Source organism: Marmota marmota, unplaced genomic scaffold, assembly GCF_001458135.2.
Source record: "Marmota marmota marmota unplaced genomic scaffold, marMar, whole genome shotgun sequence".
Taxonomy (NCBI): Eukaryota; Metazoa; Chordata; class Mammalia; order Rodentia; family Sciuridae; genus Marmota; species Marmota marmota.
The window spans coordinates 1,806,728-1,829,937 of NW_025999895.1; the positions used below are offsets into that span (position 1 = coordinate 1,806,728).

Genomic DNA, 23,210 nt, shown 5'->3' on the forward strand with positions numbered 1-23,210 from the left:
AAAAAAAAAAAAAAAAGGAAGCAGCAAGCCGCACTCGGAGAGGAGAACTCCAAACTTTATTATACACCAGCTGGCCCAGAGGAAAACAAAACTAAATTCTGAGTCCTGATCCACAGTTTCTCACAACACATAAACATTTATAGGTTATTCGGCATCATCTTAGACCCATCCTATTATTGGGGCTTTTTCCTTTAAAAAAAAAAAATTCCTAATCTATGTGGCCTTGTGCAGGGTCTCTAACATAAGGCACCTGCACAGAAACAGATAAGAAGAAGAAAGGGCTCTTTTCACAGGCATCTGTTACATTTCAAGAGGGAGTAGTCAGAATCCCAAGTGTTTATTTACACTTCAAAAGGTAGGGACCCATGGTTAAATAGGATTCCTGGAGAAAGGCTGAAAGGGGAGGGGAGGGGAACTGATCCTCTCCCCAGCACCAGTTTCTCACCATATCATTTTTACAGTTTCATTTCACAACCAGGACTGGTTTTGCCAACACAGTTGAAAGTTCAGCGGCACCAAGTGTGTTCACGTGATTCTGCAGCTACTGAGGTGCAGTGGGTATTTTTAAAGTACAGAGATGAGGAAAGCTACAGTAATGTCTGGAAGCATTTCCTGGGCTCTGGCTGCAGAAGCTGAAGTGGACGGGCAAAGCAGCTAGCCCTGTTCAGGAAGCTCATCAGTGCTGAGTCAGGGGCCAGACAGGGCTGGTGGGGCAAAGGCAGAGGCCATGGCACACACATCTGGGCTGGTGGCAAGGGGCCGCACCAGAGTGGGCTCCAGAAAGGCTAGGCCCAGCAGGACACAGGTAGGCCTGGAGTGAAAGACAGTCCCGAAGGCATCTTTCTGGAACTGCTGGCCTATGGCATTATTCTAGCAAGGCTACTAATCGCCACTTGGCATGGGACATGCAAAGATGGCTGACCGTTGATTTCTGGTCATCGGAAAATGACTCTAAGTGAGAAGGAGCAACCGCTTTTCCAGACACCAGATTCAAAAGTCTTGCTTTCCTTTCCTGGAGGCAAGCATCTTCACAGCAGAAATCGGGTGCTTTCCCAGTCTCGGCTTTCCTTCCTCCACTCAGGCTCCTTGTTAACCTTCTGAATGGGGCTGGGAACGGACACCAGGTCCTCCTGCCATGTCCTCCGCCATGGCTGCCTGACTGCACCACAGCACTGAGATCTAGTTCCCTGAAGAGATGAAGCGGACCTTTCTACCTAGCCAGCTGCAGAGCACAGGACCACACCGAGGTGCTGCAGCCACCGCAGACAGACCTGTGTGGCATGAAGAGGGAGAAGCGTCCTTAGGGCCAAGGCACCTGTGTCCCATCTGGCTGAGAGGAGAAGCTCCCATGTTCACATGCTGGGGTTAGGTGTATCCACCTAAGTGTGTAGCTCACGGTCCACTGGTATTTGGTCCAATGCTAAGGGAAGTATCCAGGACACTATGGACACTCTGGATACTGAGTGAGGATATGAGACCATTAGACACAAAACGTCTTCATCCCAAATACATTGACAAAAAAAATTGAGCTTCCCAGTTCAAAATGGCCAATCAAGAGATAAGCTCAGGATGCCCAACCACTTAGAAGGTCCTTGCAGAGTGCGGGTGTGTGATCCAGGGAGGGCAGACCTTGTGATGCAGGGGATACCCTGCATGGCACACACAGGACAGGCCTCAGACTCCACGGCCCCTGTTCGCCTTGCTCAGTGGGTCGCATTCCATCACCCTGGCACACCCTGGGCTGTGCGGAGCACAGGACAGCTCTATCTCGAGGCCATCAGAGCCAGTGGCATCTTTCTGAGAACATCTTGACATTCAAGGCAAAGGGCTCTACCAAGAACACTACTTTTCAGTCTTGCTTCCCCAGAGGTACAGAGGAATCTCATTTCCACAGCCTGTTCAATTCCTGTACTATTCTAGTTTTACATTTATCTAAGACACTGACCCTCTAATTGACACAATTTCTTGCAGACAGGCCTGTGTGCCAGACTCACTACCTGTAAAGGCAACTAGCTCAGAAATGGATGCTCCACCACGCCAGAGCCTCTGGGCTGAGCAGCACGTGCACCATTAAGCTTCTCCAGGAAACTGAAAGCCAAGAACAACAATAATCTCATCCTCATGAGCCCAGAGCCTTCTGGAGCACTTGGGAAGTGTCCAGAATAATACTCTAATGGATTTGCAACAGTGGGACCAAGGACATCATCTGCTGTATCACCCACACATAGGAGCGAGCAGCAAAGCTGCTCAGGGTCACAAGACATGGCCACAGGCCCCAGGCTGCCGCAGAGCCTGCATTTCTCCTGTCCAAATCAGGCACTGACACTGAGTTGCTCCTATCTCCTAAAGGACCATCTTCAGGAGGTAATGAAGGCAGAAATAACTTCAGAAGACTGACATGGATTTCTTTTTTTAAAAAAAAAAAAAATTTTTTTTTTTTTTTTTTAGTTTTAGGTGGACACAATATCTTTATTTTTTATTTTTATGTGGTGTTGAGGATCGAACGCAGCCCCCCCTCCCCCGCATGCCAGGTGAGCGCACTAGCGCTTAAGCCACATCTCCAGCCCTGACGTGGATTTCTGAAATCAGCATCTTGGCAATACTTTAGTTCTTTTTTAACAGCGACTTTTGTTCTCAATTCAACAATAGCCAGTTATACGGGGCACGTCTGAAAGTTCAAAGAGATGAGCTCGGATGCCCCTGGTGCTGGCCCAGTGTGTGACAGACACTGCACCAAAATGCAGATGCCCAACTACAGTGGTCCTTTTAATACATAACACATGCCACTGTATAAATAAAGCTTTCAACAATAACTTAAAAATCAAGTGGCACCTACTCTTGGGAACTGTGAGAGGCTGCCGGAGAGCCGAGGATGGCTTCTGGTGGATGATGCCTCCGTGCTGCCTTTCAAAGGCCAGGTAGAGCCCACTGGCAAGTGTCACCATCATCCTGGGTTCAACCCAGTGAACTGTCTACTACTATAAGGCCATTCAGCTGCTGGCAACGCAACAGCTTCTAAATGCTCATGACTATTCACAACTCAGTGGAGGTGGCTAATTAAAATCAGAACAAACTCCACTCCTGACTGCTCTTACCCCGAGTCAACAACTAAGAAGCAGTGCTTAGTGTTCCACAGCCCTGTTTGTCAGGAAGAGGCTCTGGAAGGCACCACAGTCGTCTTGCACTGTGAGGTGCCAGCTACTCGGGGTGAAGGGTTCTGCCGGGGCTCCCGCCTTGCTCTAAAGCCTGGGTACATCAGCAATGAAGCCCCTCTCTCCTGGGTGAGAGCTGGGAGGTTTCTGTGCTGCGTGTTCGTGGTCTGAAAGTTACAATCAGAAAATTCCTTTTCAGAGAGCCCTGAAGCTGGGTTTGCACCAGCAAGAGAGGGTGCTCACTAGGGGACAGGCCAGCCCCTGGATCACACAGGCGGAGCCAGTGGTGCTGTTGAAGGCCTGCTCTAGGACTGTGCGGACATGGTCCAGGTGGGTACAGGACGCACTGTGAGGTGCTGTGGACTGCCCCATCTCAAGCAGCTCGGTACCCTGGCCTTTCCTTGCACTCCACCTTCTCTCTCAAAAGCCCTTCCTATCCATACACAGGTCTTTTCTGTTATAAGATTCAGAGCAGATGTCACCTTGTGAGGACCAAGCCTCCCTTGGTCCTCACAGCTTCTCTGTCTGCTCACTGGAAATCTGAGAGAGCCCCTGGCCACCCCATCCAGGGCATTGTGCCTGTGTGCTGGGATAATCCAAAGGGGCATCCCCTCCTGCCAGGCAAGGACGCTCTTGGGGGCAGGGGCCACCTCTCCTTGCCTGGGATCATGCTCGACATGCACTAGCACATGAGTCCGTTTCTTGCATTTCTGAGTTGATCAGCTTGTTTCAACCGCATGGAAGCATGCTGTCCATCGCCCACTATGTCTCCGCCAAGTTAACAAAATGAGCCCAGTCATGGAGTCCTGGCTGCTTCAGAGAGTAACAGGAGCACAGGACGTTTCCATTTCTATTAGCCAGTGGAAGGGAGAAGCCTGGACGACTTCCACAGCCAGCATGAAGGCACCTGTTCCCCAGGTTCTCAAGCCCAACTGAAGACCAGATCCAGCCCCGTGCTCTGGCTCCACCTCTGAGACCGCAACCAGGGAGGGGCAAGCTGGATGCAGCAGGCACATGCTACCGCACAGCATGAAACACATGTGCAAGCGGTACGTGTGGAGGTTACACGAGTACGAGTGCATGCCTGTGCTGAAGTGTTACATGTGAACTACTGTTTGTGTTTATACATGTGGTGTGTGAGTGTGCGTGTAGTATGTTTTTACGTGTGTGTGCACACCTGTGCCTCCTGTGCTGGCTGTCTGTCTTCACCTCCTTCCGGCTGTGGACTCTGCCTCAGGCACCACCTCCCCTCCTGATGACCACTGACCACGCTCCTCCACATTCCCCTTCATGTCCTGGCTCCTGCTAACCTCTCACACCAACTTCAGGACCACACCCGCTCCCCACTCTGCCAGAGTACAGCTGGCCCTGGGTGTCACCACGTGTCCATTTCCCATTCCCTCTAGTAGCCTCACAGCCATTCGTGATCCCCACCTGCGCTGGAAAGCCCAGGCCAAGCCTCTGGGCCCGCCCTGTGCAGCAGGCCCACCTCAGCCCTCGCCTCGCATTTCTCGGCACCCACACACCGGCTGACTCCCTGTGACTGGGACCTCCCTCGCCCTCCCCCAGGGACACTGCCCTGTCTTCCTGCCTGCTTCCGGCCAGCAGAGAACTGGGGCACAGGCCGAACTCTCCTCTCCAGTCACTTCACAGCAGCTAGGGCCACAGCCTACACAGGGAAACCTCTAACGCCTTCCAGAGCCCCCCTGCGTGGCCAGGGCAGGGCCCTCACACACACACCCACCTTCCTCTAGCCCCAGCCTGGTCGTCCCAACTCAGGAAATGGTGGCTTCACAACTAGCGATCCTGACGAGAGTGCCTATGGTGTGCGGGCAGAGCTGGGAGGAGGGAGAAGCCTGTGCCACAACACCAGGGGTCGCCCTTAACCCAAATCTGTTCTCATATCCTGCATCTATCAGTAAGTACATCACTCTTCTTTGCAGAAGCACCCCAGAGGCACATATGGCCTCCACCTCTGCCACCACCCAGTCCCAGAACCATTTCCTCCAGTCATGGTCACCTGGCTTCTCCCTCCTCCCAGCAATGCCCGCACCCAGGGAGCATCCACACACTGCCCGAATGATTTCCCTGCTCCAAGCATTGCTGAGTCAGCAGATTTTAGCTGCGTGCTAAGCACAAGTGGGCGCTCTGCCCCGTCTACTCCCTGTTCCCAGATGCAGTGCTTCTCCCAGACTCGGACTCTCATGAGGAAATCCCAAGGGTCGGAGGAGATCTGGAAAGTTCTACATAAGTGCTTCTCCTGGCACCCTGAGGCTGAGTCCCAGGCCACAGCCAGCACAGCTGCCTTTCACAAGTGGCCTCTGAGGGATAGGCAGTGATGGAAGGTTTGTTTCTCCTCACACACCAACAAGCCTCCAGAATGGAAGAATCTGAATGAATTGTTAAATACTGGAGAAAACGGATAACTCAAAAGAGTGGAGGACATCTTTTTTAAAACCAAAATATCAATACCACTAAAAATTAAAGAAGAGAATGAGGATATCACATAACCAAGTGGCTCACTTCCCTACCGCCCACAAATGACCACCTGGGGCACGAGAAGAGCAAGGGCGGAGGGCGTGAAAACGGGGCTTCCATGGCGGAGCCAGGAGAGGCTGGAGTCCAGCAGGGCTACACGGGGGCCCTGCCCTGTAAACCCAGCACACAGAGATGCCAACTGGGAAGCGCACCCCTAGTGGGTGATTAGGACGAACGTGGCTCTCAGAACCTCAGGCAGGCCTTGCGAGGCGGCAGTGCTAACTGCATAGTGGTCGCCGTCCTGGCACAGTCCCATGGCAACGCAGTGCAGAGCAGCCGCGGCACTGAACACCAAGGCCTCGGTAAGGGGTCCGGTGCCTCCCGAGGAGACTGCACACTGCAGGCACTCTCATCAGGATCGCTAGTTGTGAACAGCAGCAAGGAGGAGACTGCGTCACCTGTCGGCTCACACCCAGGATGTCCAAGAGGACAACAGGCTGCAGAGTCCAGCCTGAGCCTGCCAGGAAGACCAGCAACCATCAGCGCTCTTGAGCTGCAGGCTGGACCCTGGATGAGCATTAGACAGCGTCCGAATGCGTCCCACAGAACGCAGAGTGTGCGGGGGCCACACGAGGAGAGCCGAGCCGTGGGCGCAGGAGAGTCCTGACTGCCCAAGGGCAGTGAAAGGCTCTTCCACAGCAGGGTTCCGTTCTCTGCAGAACTTCCCCAGGCCCTGCAGGGCCACCTCCAGGAGCTATCCACACATCAGTCCTGGACCCAATGAGGATGGTGGTGCTCGGGACCGGGTCTGACGGGGGCAGAGCTGTGCTCACTCCATCTGTGTGTGAAGAAAGGCACCGTGGTCCTCTGCTACTAGCCAACCTCCTCACTTGCCTCCAACAGCCGAGAGGGACACCTTGTGCAGACCCAACCCTAGCTGCCCAGCTGTCTCCTGTGGATGTGAGGGGACAGCCCCAGGAGCTCCCTAGGGAAGCAGAAGTGACGAGGACTCGGAAGACCACTCAGGGAGGGCGGCTTGCCCTCCCCCCAGCCTTCCTCTGTGGCTTACAGACCAACACTTCACGCCCGAGAAAGGCTGCAGGAAGGCTCTCGACTCTCTTCCCCTCCAGCCCCTCCACACACTCCTCTGGTGCAGGCGGCAGTAGCGCCTTTGGATTCTTGGACACAGCTACAATGAGGGCAGCTGGCAGGTTTTTACACATTCCCAGCAATATCAAGAGTACGACAGATTTACGGGTGAAACAGCCCAAATGTCCATGTACACCCCATTAACAATGCGTAGAGATGAAAGCGTGGTGGCCATTCCTCACCAGGTAATCCAGGGCCAGTGCCAACTTCATTCCCTTTTCTACCCTCCTACCTGGGGGACCAGGTGCAGACAAGGAGGTCTAGAAGAAAGCCTACATTCACCTTCTCACAAAGGAGGCAGTTGGGGCCAGCACTGGCTTCCCCACTCCTTCCCACCACACACAGATGAAATGCCTGGAGCCGAGGTGGGCAGGGGGTAGCAAAGGGGTCAGAGCATCAAATGGAGAAGGACGTGGAGCAGAAGGTGCTGCAGTCTGGTCCACGAGGCACTACTGAACAAGTCACTGGTGTGCCTCAGAGATCCTATTAGTGAAAGAGGCAATCTGCTGTTGAAAAACTAATAGTGTGTTTTTCACTGCTGACAGCTGAAGGCTGTTCCAAGGCAAATGCTTGAGCCTGAAGGACTCTGTTATCACTCCTTTCTAGGCTGGAACTTGAGGATGTGCCCTGGAAGAATAAAGGAGAGCACCAGAAAGAGGAAGTCATGTGTCCAAAGCACAGTGGATGTATCCAGGAGAGCAGGACAGCAGCGAGGGCAGGCCGTGAACAGCCATTGGTGGTGGTGGCCACAGCAGCAAAGGTCTGGGACACAGGGACCTTGAGGAAGGCATGTTTCAAGATTTGATGCTACCCTTGAAAAGCTGGAGAGGCAGGATGTGTTAAAGATCTGTAATTCTGGAGAGTCCATCCCCAGGAACACAACTCCTATAACACTGGGAATTGCAGCACCTTATCCAGCCACTGACACCACAGACGTCTGCGTGGACACGAGCAGACACCAGTTCCCAAGCACCAGGCACAGAGGGTTTGATGACAGCCAGAGAACAGAAAGTGATTACAAAAGAAAGAGCACAGAAGACGAGAGCTGGAAAGATGAGGCAAAGGAAAGCAAGAGGCCTGGAAAGTAAAAGGCATGAGCTACTGCTAACGCAAACAGGAGGAAGCGCTGAGCGCGCCGAGCACTCGGAGCCCTCAGAGCCCAAGCGCAGCGCTGTCCTGGGCGGCAGGAGAGACAGGAATGGAGACTGATGACACACTAAGTATGCTTTTGCTCGAGTCTTCACTACCGGAATCCAGCCCCATCTCTCCAGTGCTTAGAGGCAAGTCCCTGGTGGCCCCTGAGCCGGTGTGTCACGGCAGATGCCCGTGGGAGCCTAAAACAGGTGATGAGGAACAGCAGTGTGCTGTGCTACCTCAGCCATGGGGAGAAGGGCTGGCAGTGGCGCCCTGTAGCAACAGAGCCCAGCCAGAGTGATGGGGCCAGGCTCTGGGGCTAGGGCCTACTTTTCCATTATAAATAAACCTTCTGACCATTTGATTTGTTTTAAACCATGGCACATACTAATTTGGTAAAAATGCTTACTTACAAAAGATTATTGAAAAGCAAAGAGACTTGAAGATTTTAATTTTTAAATGACAAAATAATATGACATGATGAAAAATATAAGGAAGATTCCTGAGTGACAGGTAGGAACTTTCTGTGTTGAAGTCGCAGCTGTGTGCAGCTAGGCCCGGCGTGCTTCATGCCAGTGTTCCTGCAGGGAGGGGCACCCGGCGCGGCCACCCACAGTCCCGGGACAAGCATGGTGCCCCCAGCAGGACAGAGGCTAGAAATCAGCCCTGAAAACTGATGCCACTCTTATTTGGGTGTGTGCTAATTTATTTCTCAGAGGCTTTCTGGTCCAACTAACCTTTTTCTTGCATTATATTAACCAGTTTTTATCCTCCTCATCCTCTTTTATGCACAGGCAGATCCCCACGCAATCTGGGCTGCCACAAAGACAGAAAGCACAGGGAAGTGCGTCTCTCTCATCCTGGTACAAACCAAGAGAACAGCAGCAAGACTCTGTGGTTTCTACACACTGACACAAACCACTCACTTGCCAATTTCGCTCAGGTCACATGTTATACAACAAAAAGTATTAAAATATATTGTAAATTGACAAAGAAATCGGCTAGCTGCAGAGGATAAGAATGTCCCTCACAAGCCATGTGGGATCGCTGTTTCTACAGCAGATGGTAAAAGGACTAAAACAAACGCTACGATGTTAGCTGGGAGCCAGATTCATCACTTCAATCTCCACTGTTTCTGAAGAGACAAACTGAATGATGGCCATTACCGGCAAGTGTGACAGAGACACTCAGACTGACCCACACTGTGGTCACACAAAGAGTAAAGTCAGAACGTAGAGCTAACTGTAAGACTCGAAGCCCAGCATTGCTGCCTTGTCCTTGCCACCCCAGCGGACCTGTTATTCCTTTTGATCTACTTCATGAAGGATGAGGCGACTAAATAAAACTTTCCAAAAAAGACACATGCAAACCTTTTAGCTGCACGCAATGAGGTGTATAGCATCTTAGGCTGATTAATCCTGGCAACATATAGGACACACACAGACACCCCACGTGCTGCAAGCAGAGTTTTGCTGGGCCAAGCCAGCAAGGTGCGCCTTCTGCAGGACGGGGTGGGGTCTGCGCTCCACCGCTCAATCAGCTGCCCTTCCCTCAGCCACTCCGCCACTCAGACATGGAATGCAGAAATCAGCCAGGATTCTTTGGCATATTTATTGACATATTACAAATGCAAAAAAAAATCGTTTTTGCTATGTTTATTACTTGATGTGAGCAGATGCACATGGCCTCTTAGTGCTTTGGGTGTTTCTGTATCACCCACCCCTGGGTAAACACAGACAAGATGCCTGAGAATAGGGTAAAAATTTGGTGAAAGGAAACTTGATCTTTCCCTTCTCTTTTTACAGAATGCAAAACAAACAAAGAAGCCAGCAAACAAACCTGTGGCTCCCGGTTCAATTTTCAAGGATAAAGGGCATTATATTTATCAGTCACTCCTATGCAATGTTCTGCCTGAGGACTTCATTTACACACATAAAATATTAAACTGCAGACATGTTAACTTAGAGTTCTACCAAATAGAATTTCAAATTTTGTTGCTGAATCCCTCAGCATTATCCTCTGATGAAATGTGAAAAACATAACAATACGTTAAAATTGAATGGACCCAAAAAGTCTTGAGGAAACATACCAAAGGCTATTTTTTGTTCCTGGATGGAGAATTTCCTGCACTGCAACCAATCAGAATTCGTGACGCCCCGGGGGCTGAGGGCTATTTTATTCTGACACTCCTGCTTGGGTAATGGGATAGAAGCCTCTTAATTGAAACAGCCTCTTCGGCTTCTCTTTAGAATCCGCCATTTAATTCAAGTGTCAAATATTAATTAAAACAATCAGAACAAATATCACTCCATTAGCCCAGCACCACACAGGCTCTCCAGCCCCTCCATAGGAGCTACCAGTGGAAGCTATTTGGGTTTCAACCATTTAGCTTGGTGGGTTTGGTTTAAAGGGAAAATAAGTTGGACAATAACAAAGACAGCGCAGCAATAAGGCTGAAACTGAAGAGACGGGTCCATTTCTCCAAAATCAGAAGCATCTGTACCATCTTGATGGTATCTGAAAGGTGAAGACTGCTACAGCACAAATGGGCTCTATTAATGTTATTGCTTAATTACTGCTTCAATTAGAAATGAGGCCAAGTAGAAAGAAAGATAGGCCCATCCACATACGCCACCCACAGCCCCAGTTCTGGAGCCCTCAGCTCTAGAACGCCACCTGATTCAAAGATGCCCAACATTCCCAGCTTCCCACCAGCCACACCCTGGGCGGGAGAGCCCTCACCTCCAGCTCCTGCTCCCTCTGCAGAGCAAACTGCTTGAAGGACTTGACGATCAGGCCAGCGTTGGAGCAGTCATAGACAAAAATAGATGGGCTGCCCATCCAGGTTTGCAGGTCGTATATAGACAGAGGGATATACTGAGTGTAGTTCTGAAAAACAAAGAAAGAGCACTGGTTAGATGTGCGTCCCCAGCTCTTGGGCTGCTGCCAGCTCCTGTGCGACAGAGAAGGCACAACAGGCTGCGCCAGCTGGTGGGCAGACTTCCCCCAGTAACCATTCATACCAAACAACAGGTGACAGCAGACCAGACTCCTCCAGACTCCACAAGGGCACTGACTCCAGCAGTGCCAAGGGCTGGGCAGCTGTCCACATCTGCAACCCTACTGCTGCTCTGTAGGTCCCTGCCTAAGCTGCTTGCTGAACCTTAGGAGATGTGCTCATGCCCGCCACATCCCTCCATGTGTCCCCCAGGCATCACTCAATGTGCAGGATGTGTGTGTGTGCCGCCATGCACCACGCTGCAGCTGGCCCTTTCTCTCTGCAGCTGCCCTCTGCTCCCGTCACATACGCCTCCGGTGTGAAAAGGGAAGTCTGAGGAGCTGTATGATTTCACTGAGGCCCAAAAGCATTTCAGCCTCTTGGTGACTTCCTCAAAGGGACACAGTGGGTTTGGCCCTGCACTTTCACTCCCAAATCACAGAAGTGATAACCTATGAACACTAATTGGCTAAGTGAGACCCTGTTGCCAGACACTGCAGTGTCCCCTGGAGAGGTCTGTGACACTGTATGCACAGAGGGGAACGCCTCATCTCACTGAAGAAGCAGGACGTGCACCTTAGTGGCATCGTAGGGCAGTGCTTCTCGCTGAGTGCCTTCACTTGCCTGCCTTTCTTGGACGTCAATAGCGTCTGTGACAAAGCTTTGGCAGAAATAAAATTCTACACACTTAAAGGCGAGTTTTCTTCCCAGGAGCTGAGCATAAATATGGCTTCTGATGCTACCTATAGGGTTGTCCATGGCTCTACAGGAAGGCCAGGCAAGGCCTGGGGAAATGTGACCAGGAGGTAGCCCCAGAAGCTGCCCAAATGCGCAGAAAGCACCAGGTGTGCAGTAGCTCCCCAACAGGAGGACAACATGAGCCACCAACAGAGGGCGGCTGCTCACACTGCCGTCTCCTCTGGGGACAATGTCCCCTTGTGCACAGTTCACAGTGCTGCACTCTGTAGGAGAACAACTGGGAATGTCCTCTCTAAAAAAAACTCTCCCTGAAGGGGTCTAGAGACGCCCACCTTCCCGTGAGAAATCTACACCGTCAACACAGACCATCAAAACACCCGTGAGGTTCTTCATTTAATGGAACTTGACAAGCTGATTCTAAAGTGAGTGCAGAAGAGAAATGCACAAGATTAGAAAAAAAGCTTTAATAAAGAATAATGAATAGAGACTTGCACCACCGACATTAAACAGACTATAAATGTATGGTGATTACAGGCTGGCACCAGCGAGGGTGAGACAAACAAGTCAACAGAAGAGAAGGCCCAGAAACAGACACACATACATAACTGTAACGAGGGTGGCATTTTAAATCAGCACAGGAAGAGCAAACAATTCAATGAGTGATGCCAGTAAGTCGAGCTGGTGGGATACTGCCATCTCTGACTCACCCCAGAGCACGGTAGGTTAGAGACCAACTGAAAAAACAAAGGTTTTTACTTATTTTGGTGTAAGAAAAACATTCTTAAACAAGTTAAAAAAAATAAAAGTCTTAAAGAAAAAGACCAACAGATACAATAAGATAAAAATTATATAATCCTGATAAAAACACATACCAATGACTGGCAATTACAGAAGAAAATGGACACAGAAGTGAGAGAATTTATATCTGGAAGGTGTGCACAGATGCTGCTGCTGCAGATCAACAAAGCCAAAACAACAGCAAAGGCCAAACCCTCAGGCAAAGACCCAAAAGGCAGCTCACACAAGAGAGAGTCCACCACGACCAGCAGTGTCGTGCTGCTGGGCGACCACGGAAGTGCAAACTACAGTTACAGTCTGTTAGTCCGTCCTATTCTACGTGTTCTCATACAGTAAGCCAGAAAGAAAAGGACGAATGATACCGCACGGTGAAAGCATCTGCTGAACAGGGCGTGAAGCTTTTCTGGAAGCCAGTTTTGCAGCGCTGATAAAAGTTTTAAGTGGACTTTGATTTGACCACTTCTGTGCTCCGCCCCGCAGGAGCACTAGTGTACACACACATACTTCCTCCTACAGGGATGATGGCGTGTGTACCTGATGCCACTGTGACAGACACTGCTATCTGGTGTCTGTTTTCTCCCTCTGCTTTACCAAGAATCTTAGTTGAACACGTTGTTCAGATTCCTTTGCAGCTAAATCCATCCGAGTGACCAAATTTTCAGCAACGGCACATGACCAAAAGTGAAATGCCCACATTATATACCCTCAAAGCCCCCACTCTGCTGGGATGTGGACGTGGGGAACCAATACTGACCTTGTAAAGGACCACAGCTAAGGGCCAGGAGAGCTGGGAGTGGAGGGAACCTGGCCCCAAACAGTCTACGGGGCTGTAACAGGGAAACACATCAAATTCTACTTTACATCTCAAAGAGAATCCCCTAATAGAGTGGCTGAACCTGGAGCCCATCCTGGATCCCAGCATATCCAATACAAGGAACCAACAGGTCCTCAGGGAATGGGGCACCTGCAGTCTCAGCTACTGGGAGTCAGAGGGAGGAGGACCCTGTGGATGGGAGCTTGAGGGCAGCCTGAGAGGTATGGAGACTTTGTTTCAAATAAAAAAAGGATCAACAGGCAAAGTAGGGTCCATACATCCATATGGGAAATATTATGCCACATTACAGACTGAGGTTATTTTCATAAGCACTCACATGGAAAGACATCAGAGGCTTATTTAAAATGTAAGTCTTAGAACATCATAGATTGTCACATGGGCTCATGCTGTATAAAGGATAAGAGGAGCCATGAATGTAAAGCACCAAGCTGCCACCCCCTGAGCCCACTTCATGCCGTGGAATGCAGCAAGGGGTCACAGATGGGCTACAAGAGTGAACACTAAACCCAACACGGGCCGTTCCTGGGGGAGGTCAAGCCTCCCTTCATACCTCTGTGATGCCGGAGCTCCAAGGCTCAGAGGGAGGGCAGGGCAGCCACAGCTCTCAGCAACAGCCCTCCCGCCCTCCCCTCTTAGGGCCCAAGGCTTTAGTTCCTGCAAATGGGAGGACATTAGCCAAGCGCCACATCAGACAGGCCCTGAACCAGCCAGCAGGACGCCTTAAGGTCTCCCTGGGTTGGGGCCAAGATGCACCCTCTAGTTGGGCAGGGCCCCTACACTACAGGAGAAAGATGGCGCCCGCATCCTGGAGAGGGCACATTTGTCTCTGCTGAAAACTGCGCTGTTCATGCACCCCCCACGAAGTTTCAGGACCAGGAAGATTTTGAACACAGCTCACCCTCTGGGTCCTGACCCTGCTGGCAGCAGTGCCATCCCTGCAACTGTAGTGACGTGAGAGATGCTGTCATAGTCACTGCCTTCCAGGTGAAAGTGCACAGGTCCCACAGGTAGGAAAGAATGAAACAAAACAAGTCTATTTTTTAATTTTGCCAAAATCTAGGCACAAAGTTAATCAAGGCAACTCATTAATGAAATACTGATACATTAGGAAAACCATTCATGACTGTCTTTTCATCCTCCGTAATCCACTGGCAGCTGAGTATGGGCTCCAGGTGGATCCCACTACCCAGTGGCACCTGGGCTGCAGCCACCGACCTTCCACTTGGGCCTTGGCCTCATGACTTGAAACGTGAGGGTCTTCTGTCACACCCCACCACCAGAATGCCCCACAGAGGGCTAAACAGATGCCTGCATGGTATGTGGTAGCCCAGAAGGAAAAGCTTCTGTGGCCACTTCCTGGACAGCATCTCTTCTCTGCGGCACTGTGGAGGGCCATATAACTCTGTGGAGTGTGTGCTGTGTGCTGCACCTGGTCCAGCAGCAACCCTCGGCTTTACACACCTCAAGCCAGAGCCACCTACTCCCTGCCCAGTATGATAATCAAAAAGGTCTCCAGATGGTGCCGAATGTCTCCTGAGGAGAAATTCTGCCTGGATGGGAACTGGTACCGAGGAAGAGAGACAATTTCATTTAATACTTGAGCTGCATATGTTAAGTTTAGAAAGATTGCCTCACTTTGGAAGTGATACCCCTCAGGGAGTATGAAATCAACTCCATTAAATTGCAGTAAGGAAAATGACCTTTGAGAGCTACTGCTTATTAGAACAGGAGCCTGTGGGCCTCACTTCCCACCTCGGGATGGTCCTGGGTAGTCTGTCAAGCTCCAGGCCAGAGTTATGGCCTTACAAACCAGCAAAGGGCAGTGGCGAGTTAAAGCCCCAGCTCTGCAGGAGGAGCCTGCAGAGGCAGGCGTGAGCAGAGGAAACACATCTGCAGCCAACTGTCTCTCTGTCCACGGGCTCTTCCCGTGGCACTGAACTGTCCCATGCAGACAAGCCTGAGCATACAAAGCCCTGCGCACGTTGAAGACCTGCTTCTACATCCCCCCCCCCAAAAAAAAAAAACTGAAAGTGCAGAGAATTTCTAATCAAAGCTTCTTTCCTTTCTCTTGGAAAACATATTAAGGCCATTTTTTTATTTCAAAACAAAGAAACAGAAATGGGTTTTAGATAATTTATTCATTAAAATCCACTTTATCTGTCAGGTTATATTAAACATCAGAAGAAAAAAAAAGCCCACTTGCTTCATCAGACAGCCACTGCAGACCCTGCCAACCACAAACATTGCCGTTCCACAAAGGCCCAGCCAGTACCACCTCCCTCATAGGCGGACGCCTCCTGACCGCGGCTGGGCCAGCTGCTTCTGTGAGCCCGGAGCCTCATGCACTGCCACAGCCTATGGGTTTGTGGTGAAGGGAGACGCTGGGTTCTGGCTTAGAGATGCAATGTGAGAGTTCCCTTCCTTTAAAGTACAGAGTAGAAGACAAAAGGTAAGCTGCCTCATATGCCTGGCTTTTGCAAAAAGATGGTCACAAGAGGGCACAGCTTGTCACCAACAAGGCACCCTGAAGGAAGGGCCAGGCAGAACATTAAGAGGACAAGGTATGGAGAAGGTGGCGGTGAAGTCTGTGGCCTGTGAGTGAACAGGCCAGGACAGCACAGCAGCACCCAAGCTGCACCCTGGACGCTGCAGCAGCAGCCACTGTGTGGGAAGGGGGCCTGGCCCATGGAGGGCTGGCCACAGGAATGCAAGTGTCCTACAGTCCCTGGAGTACTGCTTTGGGACATGTACTTGTCATACCTGGGCTGCAGGACGGCCAAGCTGGCAACACAGGTCCTCAGGTGGCTCACCTAGCTGCACACCATCCCGCCTGACAATCAACTACGGTGGTGTTTTCCTAAACATAAATAAAGCACCAAGTATATCAGAAGTGGCTACTGCAAAAAAGGGGGCATTAACACACCCTTGTCAGCCCTGTACTGACTTCAACAGGAAGCGACGGGACAACAGTAGATTCCCGTCACCAGCCGCAGCCTGGGCTGAATTTTGCCTTCCCTCTTTCCCGCCTTGGCTCCCTGGTCTCCCAGAAGGTCATGTGCCTCCAATGTGCCCAGTCAAAGGTACATTCTCTGACTGGAATTGATTTTGGGGTATTTTCCCATTTCTCATACTTTACTAGTTTAAACTCTATTTCTTCGTTGGTCTCTCTCCAAACCCCCTCCCATCTACAAACTTAAGCTTCTTCCTCCCAATACAAAACACTATCTGTGGCCATTCCTGCTTCAAGGCATCGCATAACAGCCTCCTCAAATCACATACTGTTTATTTTTTAATTACAAAAGTCTCATTACAGAGAAAACTAGAAAAAATATAAGCTTCTCAACAGCATCCCCCAAATCCTTGAGATTAGCCTATTCCAGTCCTTATTTCTTGCCTATCATTTGACCACAGAATTCAGATTCTATACTGCAGTCATGTAAAAACACATGAATGTGCATGTCACAGGTTGGTCCTTGTAAGTCCATGCTCCTGATCTGCCCACAAGAAGGCCTACCAATACTGCCACATCAGTGGCAATGAGCACACCAAGAACCCACGTAGGGTTTGCTAAGCACCAATCCAATGAGACCCAGGATCCTTGAAATGTCTGGTGCCAGAGCGGATTGCAGGGAAAATACTAGAGGCCCTGGAGCACTGTGTAGGGCCAGAAAGAAAGTATTCAAAGAATTACAGAGACATAGCAAAAGGACACAGGTGACAGTCTAAAAGGGTTCACACCGGCTACATGTGGGACAACCTGAGAATCAAAACACCTTAAAGAAAAGGTGTGTGTGTGTGTGGGGGGGGTGGGGGTAAAATTGACACCAGGGCCAATCCAGAAGAGCTATCCATACCCAAGCTGGAACAATTTGAATGTAATAAAAAATGATAATATTGGATTATAACTCAAAGATAAAACAAATATTCATCAGTCCACAGTAACATTAATAATTAAGTAAATAAGTAATAGGAGGAAGAACGACTCTCTCATAGGTGAGCATTCTAGTTCAGACCTGTGGAAGAGCAGGGGAGCAGAATGTCTCCATTAGAACAGGAGGGCAGGAATACGCTCAATGCTGTACCTCCCCAGGCACCTACTGACAGAGGAGAAAACAGCAGCCTGTGGTTGGGAAACTGCAGCACCCTCTTAGCCAAGCCATCAGAGTGGCCTGACGGCAATGAGAGCACCACCACCCATACCAACGCAGTGCACTAAGGGAGAGCCCCATCAGAGTCATTCTGTCCAAAACTCCTAACTGCAGTCTAACCACAAGAAGATACAGACGAGCCTGAGCTGTGGGGCCGCCTCCAGACACCTGAGCAGGACTCTTCAAGGTGCTAACCTTTGACAGGTATAACTGAACATCTGTTGCACACTGGGAAAGACTGGAGCAGGTGACTCAAACAATGTGGGGTCCTGGAAGGATCCCAGGACAGAAAAGGATTACTGTGTGAAATCTGGTGTCACCGAACAGCCTGTAGTCTAGGCAACAGGACTGCAATGATGTCCATTTCCTCAGTCAGTCACTGCATGAGGTCATTAAGACACCCCAGGGAAGCTGGGTGAAGGTTCAAGAGCTCGGCACTGTATCTGCAAATCTCCTATATGCCAAAAATCATTTCAAATAGCAAACATGAAAAATTTAAATCAAGTGTCAATTTCAACCCCTCTCTAGAAATGACTGAAAGCAGAGGCAAATCTCCAAACACTTACCAACGGCCTCCTTGGCATCCCTGGCCCATTTGACATCTGTCAAGCACCTGCCCTCAGCCTGCACCCCTCCCCTGCACCCCCACTGCCTCCAACAACTCCTCGCTGCTTCCTTCCTTAGGAACCTTCCCTCCGACCTGCTCCTCAAAAACTGGCCAGCAGCGCCGGCTCTTACTGCTCATGTGTACTGCAGGACAATCAAATGCAAGGCTACTGCTTTCAAACCTGCCTATTTTCCTCAACTTTTGTGTTGCTGCGACCAAAATCCCAAAATGAACAACCTGGAAAGAGGAAAGCTTATTTGGGGCTCGGGTTTCTGAGGCCTCAGTCCATGGACGGCCCACTCCACTGCTCTGGGCCTGAGGTGGCAGCACATCACGGGGAGGGGGCAGCAGAGGAAAGCTGCTCAGCTCATGGCGGGGTCCGGAAGCAGAGAGAGGGGAAGGAGCCACAGGGAAGAAGTACTCTTCCAGGGCAGGACCTCCTCTAGCCACATTTACCTGCTAGTTACTGTGGCTTTTGTCCCGGTGGCTTAAACACTCAGACCTTTTACCCACTCAGGGACGCCAATTGCCGGGTGGCATGCGACTAAAACACTCAGGGGTCACTCCAGGGGAACTGGGCTAAGTGGGCTGTGCAAAATAACCACACAAGAGACAGAAATACCTTTTTTCTTTAGGGGTGCTGTGATGGCTCCTCTGACCTTAAGGGCCCGGGGAGAGAGAGAGAGAGAGCGAGCGAGCGCCCACACCTGCTGACCCCTATTATTGAGGAGAAGCCATTCAAATGAGACAGGGGGTCAGGTTTCGGGGGGTTGAGTCTAGCTTCATGATGTCTGCTGTCAGCAGGTTGACTGACATCTAGGAAGGCCACCCCAAAGGCAGAGTAAGAGAAGGGGACACACAAAAGGTGCTTCCATGGAACATTCTATCCCAAACAGGGCAAGGGGTAATATTACAAAGGAATAGGTGAGCACAGCTCCACCCATGGGGATGTAGGAAGGCACACTCATGCACGAAGACACAGTCGCTGGAGCCCTAGAAGACTGGGGCTATCCAGCTGCATGACCGCCGGATGCCACACGGCTCAGCAGGAGAGTCAGACCCAGTCATGCGCTAGTTTGCCTCCCACAAGTTACCTCCCATACTAGGATGGACTGATTAGGTCATGGCTCTCTTTCCCACTCAGATGACCTCACCTCTGAACAATCCTGCATTAACAGGAGTTTCTGGGGGATGACTCAGGTCCAATCAGTAACTGCCTAACCCTGCAGTTATGAACCCTCAGGGCAGCTGCCACTCTCTGCAGAGGTGTCACTTTTCATTCTCTTGCCCTAAAACAGCTTAAATTTAAAGTCTGAGAAAAAAATAAAATAAACGTGACTTGGTCTTTTAATCTTGATGGTGATGATGACATTGCCACACATTTCCCGTGCCCACAAAAACGTTATATGAGTTCTACGGAAACCGTGTTTTCCACGTATCATGACCCTATCATTGCCCATTCCACAAAGGAAGGGCCCAAGGGTCAGAAAGGCCTAGCAAGTTGCCCAGAGGAACTGAGGTCAGAGTGGCACCACGTGGGCTGTTTGACCTCAGCGGTGCACTCCCGGCTACAGGTGACCATCTGCCATTCACCCACCTCACCAACTTCCTCCATGCCTTCTGTCCCAACGTGGCTGGTTGTAACTCCGGCCAACTCCTCATGCAGCCCTTCATTTGTCCTGTAATAAGCCCAGAACTGGAGCAGATAGGGCCATGCAATATCCTGGTCATGGGGTGCTCTGGTCTGGTTGGGGACTGCAGGGCAGGTCAGCAACATGATCAGGACAAAGCAGGGAGTAAGGACTCCTGGGGCCCATGTAGGCCTGGCCAGGGCAGGAAGGTGGTCTAGGGGTGGAAGTGGTATCTGAGCGAGGTTCTGAGGAAGGTGTCGGCGTCCGAGAGGGGAGAGGAGTCTAGGAGCGAGACTTGTATTTTTGTTCCTGGCTTATTTCACTCAACACAATGTCCTCCGTTCCATCTATGCTGCTGCATGACAAAAATTTCAGTCTTTGGGCAGTATATCTTCCGTGGCCTTTGCACGTCTCCTTACCTGAGGCTACACAGGAAAGACCTCTGCCTTTTCCAACAGGTCCCATCAACGGGTGGCCATCCAACAGTTCCTCCAAGCCCCCAGAAGGCAGCTCAGTGGTCTGAACTCACGGAGGCTTTCCCGTGCCCACGCGCAGAGCCAAGGGCAGGGAAACCAGATTCTTGACTCATAGGGGATGGGAAGACTGAAAGGGACCAGCAGGAAACAGACCCATCTTCAATGTAGGAACACCGTGACTGCAGGGTTAGGGGTCCCTGGCAACCACGGGAACGGCAGGACCCAGGCCTTGGGCATCGTCAGTTTGGAGGTTTTCCAAATGGTGACAGTGCTGCCAGAAAACGCTGAGTTTGGGGCCACACAAGGCCCTGTCCACCTGCACAATCCTAACCCTAACCACACAATGTGCTCCGGAAACTGACTGCTGAGGTCAATAAAAAAGGACAAAATCTCTCATATATACCAACCTTGAGTGTTGAAGGAAGATTCGGCACTCTTTAAAGCGCCCTTGTTTCAACACAGCACGCTGAGTGGCCCGGCCCCACGAGCTCCAGGTTCCATGCTGACTCTTCCTTGGGCTAAGTGGCAGCAGTCCTCCCACTGTGGCTCTCAACCAGCCTACACAGAGGTGGCCTCAGCGGGTCTGCGTCCAGGCCACCCCAGCTGAGAACCCCCCAACCAACTCCTCCTGGCACGTTTCCCTAAGCACTGCGTTTCCCAGGACAGCCACAGACCACAGGCACTTCTTTTGCCCTTCTTCCTATCTCTTCTTTGAACACCGCTTTAGCGCAAAAATGTAGGTTTTTTTTTTTTTAATTTTTTTTTTAAAGAGAGAATGAGAGAGGGAGAGAGAGAGAGAAATAATTTTAATATTTATTTTTCAGTTATCGGTGGACACAACATCTTTGTATGTGGTGCTGAGGATCGAACCCGGGCCGCACGCATGCCAGGCAAGCGCGCTACCGCTTGAGCCACATCCCAGCCCCAATGTAGGTTTTTTTGTAATGGAAATAAAACTAGAAATAACCCCACTGCCCACCACTAGAAGAATGGCTCCGTAAGTTGTGGAACACCCCCAGGGGAATCCTCGCCTGAGGGTCTTTGTGACGGGAAATTAATGAGAGCAGCGCACCACAGCGTGGACCACAGCATGGACCATGTGAGCCGAGCTGGAAAAGGAAGCTGTGCTAGACGTGAGTCATCTGCACAACACAGCAGCAAGCAGAACTCACCAGTGCATGGCAAATTTATTTTTTTTAAAAGCACAAAATTAAATATCACACATTTAAGAGTAAGTCTCATCCAAGGAATGGGCTTATGAAGAGGTCAAATCCCGCCCAGAATCAATGTTCAAGTCCTACTCATGGGCCAGGGGTTCACAGGATACCAGGTCCTTAACTGCTAAAGTCTGGACCTGGAAGGCCTCCAGAGGCCCATGTGTTAAAGGCCTGCTCCCCAGAGCGGTGCTACCGGGAAGTGATGGAGTCTTCAAGAGGGGGTCCAGTGGGAGGTTTGAGGACCCTGGGGATGTACCTTCCAAGGGAGCCCTGGGACCCTGGTCTCTTCCTCTCTTTCATTCCCAGCCACAAGGTGAGCAGGCCTCCTCTGCCACTCGCTCCACCTTGAGGCATGGTGCCCACAAAACACTACATGCCGAGATAACAGGATAATCTGTTAAGGAATGAAGCCCCCAAAACTGTGAGCCAAAAGAAATCTTTTTGAGTTGACTGTCTCAGCTCTCCTTACAGTAACAGAAGCTCACACTAGCCTACACATGACACACACAGCCCCCTGTGCACATACACACATAAGCACACGTGTGAGAACTAAATACACACAGCGGGGTCCATTCTAGGTACTCTTTAAAACTGCACACACCTTGCAGGCTGCAGCCACTCTCAGGGAACCAAAAGAAGAGCTGGGCTACCTCCAGCTTTTCCTGTATACGGAGGAAAATTTCTAGTTATATAACTAAAAATTCCTAGAACAACAATACTACAGTAAATGTATTACAAAATAAGCATGCATAATAAAACATAGTATTTAAAATGAAATGTGAATCACAACACAGTGTCCAAATGCCTAACTCACACTCATTAGCACCCAATGTGCACATTCACTTCCTGCCTCGGAAGTGATGAGTTTGGTGCCCTTCATCAGCTGCTGCCAGCCCATCCCCCACCAGTGACATGCTGCGCATCAGTTGTATAAGCCACCATGAGAACCGAGCTTAGAGGAAAATTCATTCTAAGCACCAAGATGAATTCCCCACTGCATGGCTAGGAACCCTTCAGCAGGGAAGGTAAGCCCATGGAGCTACCCCAGCCAGGGGCGGGGCCTCTGCACAAACTAACAGGAGTGGAGAAGCAACCTGCCTACCCTGAGCAGGGATGCCACTCCTAGAGAAAGCTAACTGGTGCACACGATTAATGTTTAGAATCACACATCCAGCCCGCACGGTGGCTCATGCCTGTAGTCCCAGCTGCTTGGGAGGCTGAGGCAGAAGAATTTTAAGTTCAAAGCCAGTCTAGGCAACTTAGTGAGGCCCTTAGCAACTCAGCAAGACCCTATCTCTAAATAAAACAGAAAAAAGGGCTGGGGATGTAGGTCAGTGGTTGAATACCTCTGGGTTCAATCCCTGGTACAAAATAACAAAAACAAAAAAACCCATACATCCATATGTTCAAAGAACTGACACCTGGGGATGATGACTCCCAATCTAGTCAGCAGCTGCCACTGGAAAAAAGGGCAGAAGGGAGTCCCGAGGGAGCCGACAGGGCCCACTCTGGGTCATGCGGTACTTCATGAGCTGGACAGGCACGAGGCAAATATATGATTTTTCTAAGTAAAATGTTTAACTGAAAAAATACTAACAAAATTTTAGAAGCGTCTATACATATTTTAAAAATAACTTTGGCATTATGAATTCTAAGTACTTCACCAAACCCAAAAATCCACATGGAAAGATACTGATAAATTTGATTACATAAAAATTTAAACTTCTGTACTGCCAAAAAGAAGGAAGAAAGAAAGAAAGTGATGGGACGAGTGGAGGGACTGTCTCGGCACACGCAGGCTGGCACACAGACAGCCGTCGTAAGCCAGCTAAACGCCTGCACCTCCGCTACAAAGACAGCGTGCGGCAGACACGAGCAGGAATCTCAA

At 50.4% G+C, this 23,210-nt stretch overlaps 1 protein-coding gene across 2 annotated transcripts in view; it reads right to left on the reverse strand.

Annotated features, from left to right (window-relative positions):
* Window positions 1–23,210, reverse strand: part of Rptor (regulatory associated protein of MTOR complex 1) — a 341,575-nt gene that overhangs the window by 167,153 nt on the left and 151,212 nt on the right. Inside the window, exon 5 of one of the 2 annotated variants that reach the window (XM_015504082.2) lies at window positions 10,656–10,802. The exons of the other annotated variant lie outside the window; for it this stretch is intronic. Coding sequence (XP_015359568.1) covers window positions 10,656–10,802 — 147 coding nt within the window. The remainder of the gene's footprint in view (window positions 1–10,655; window positions 10,803–23,210) is intronic. 2 annotated transcript variants of the gene reach the window in all.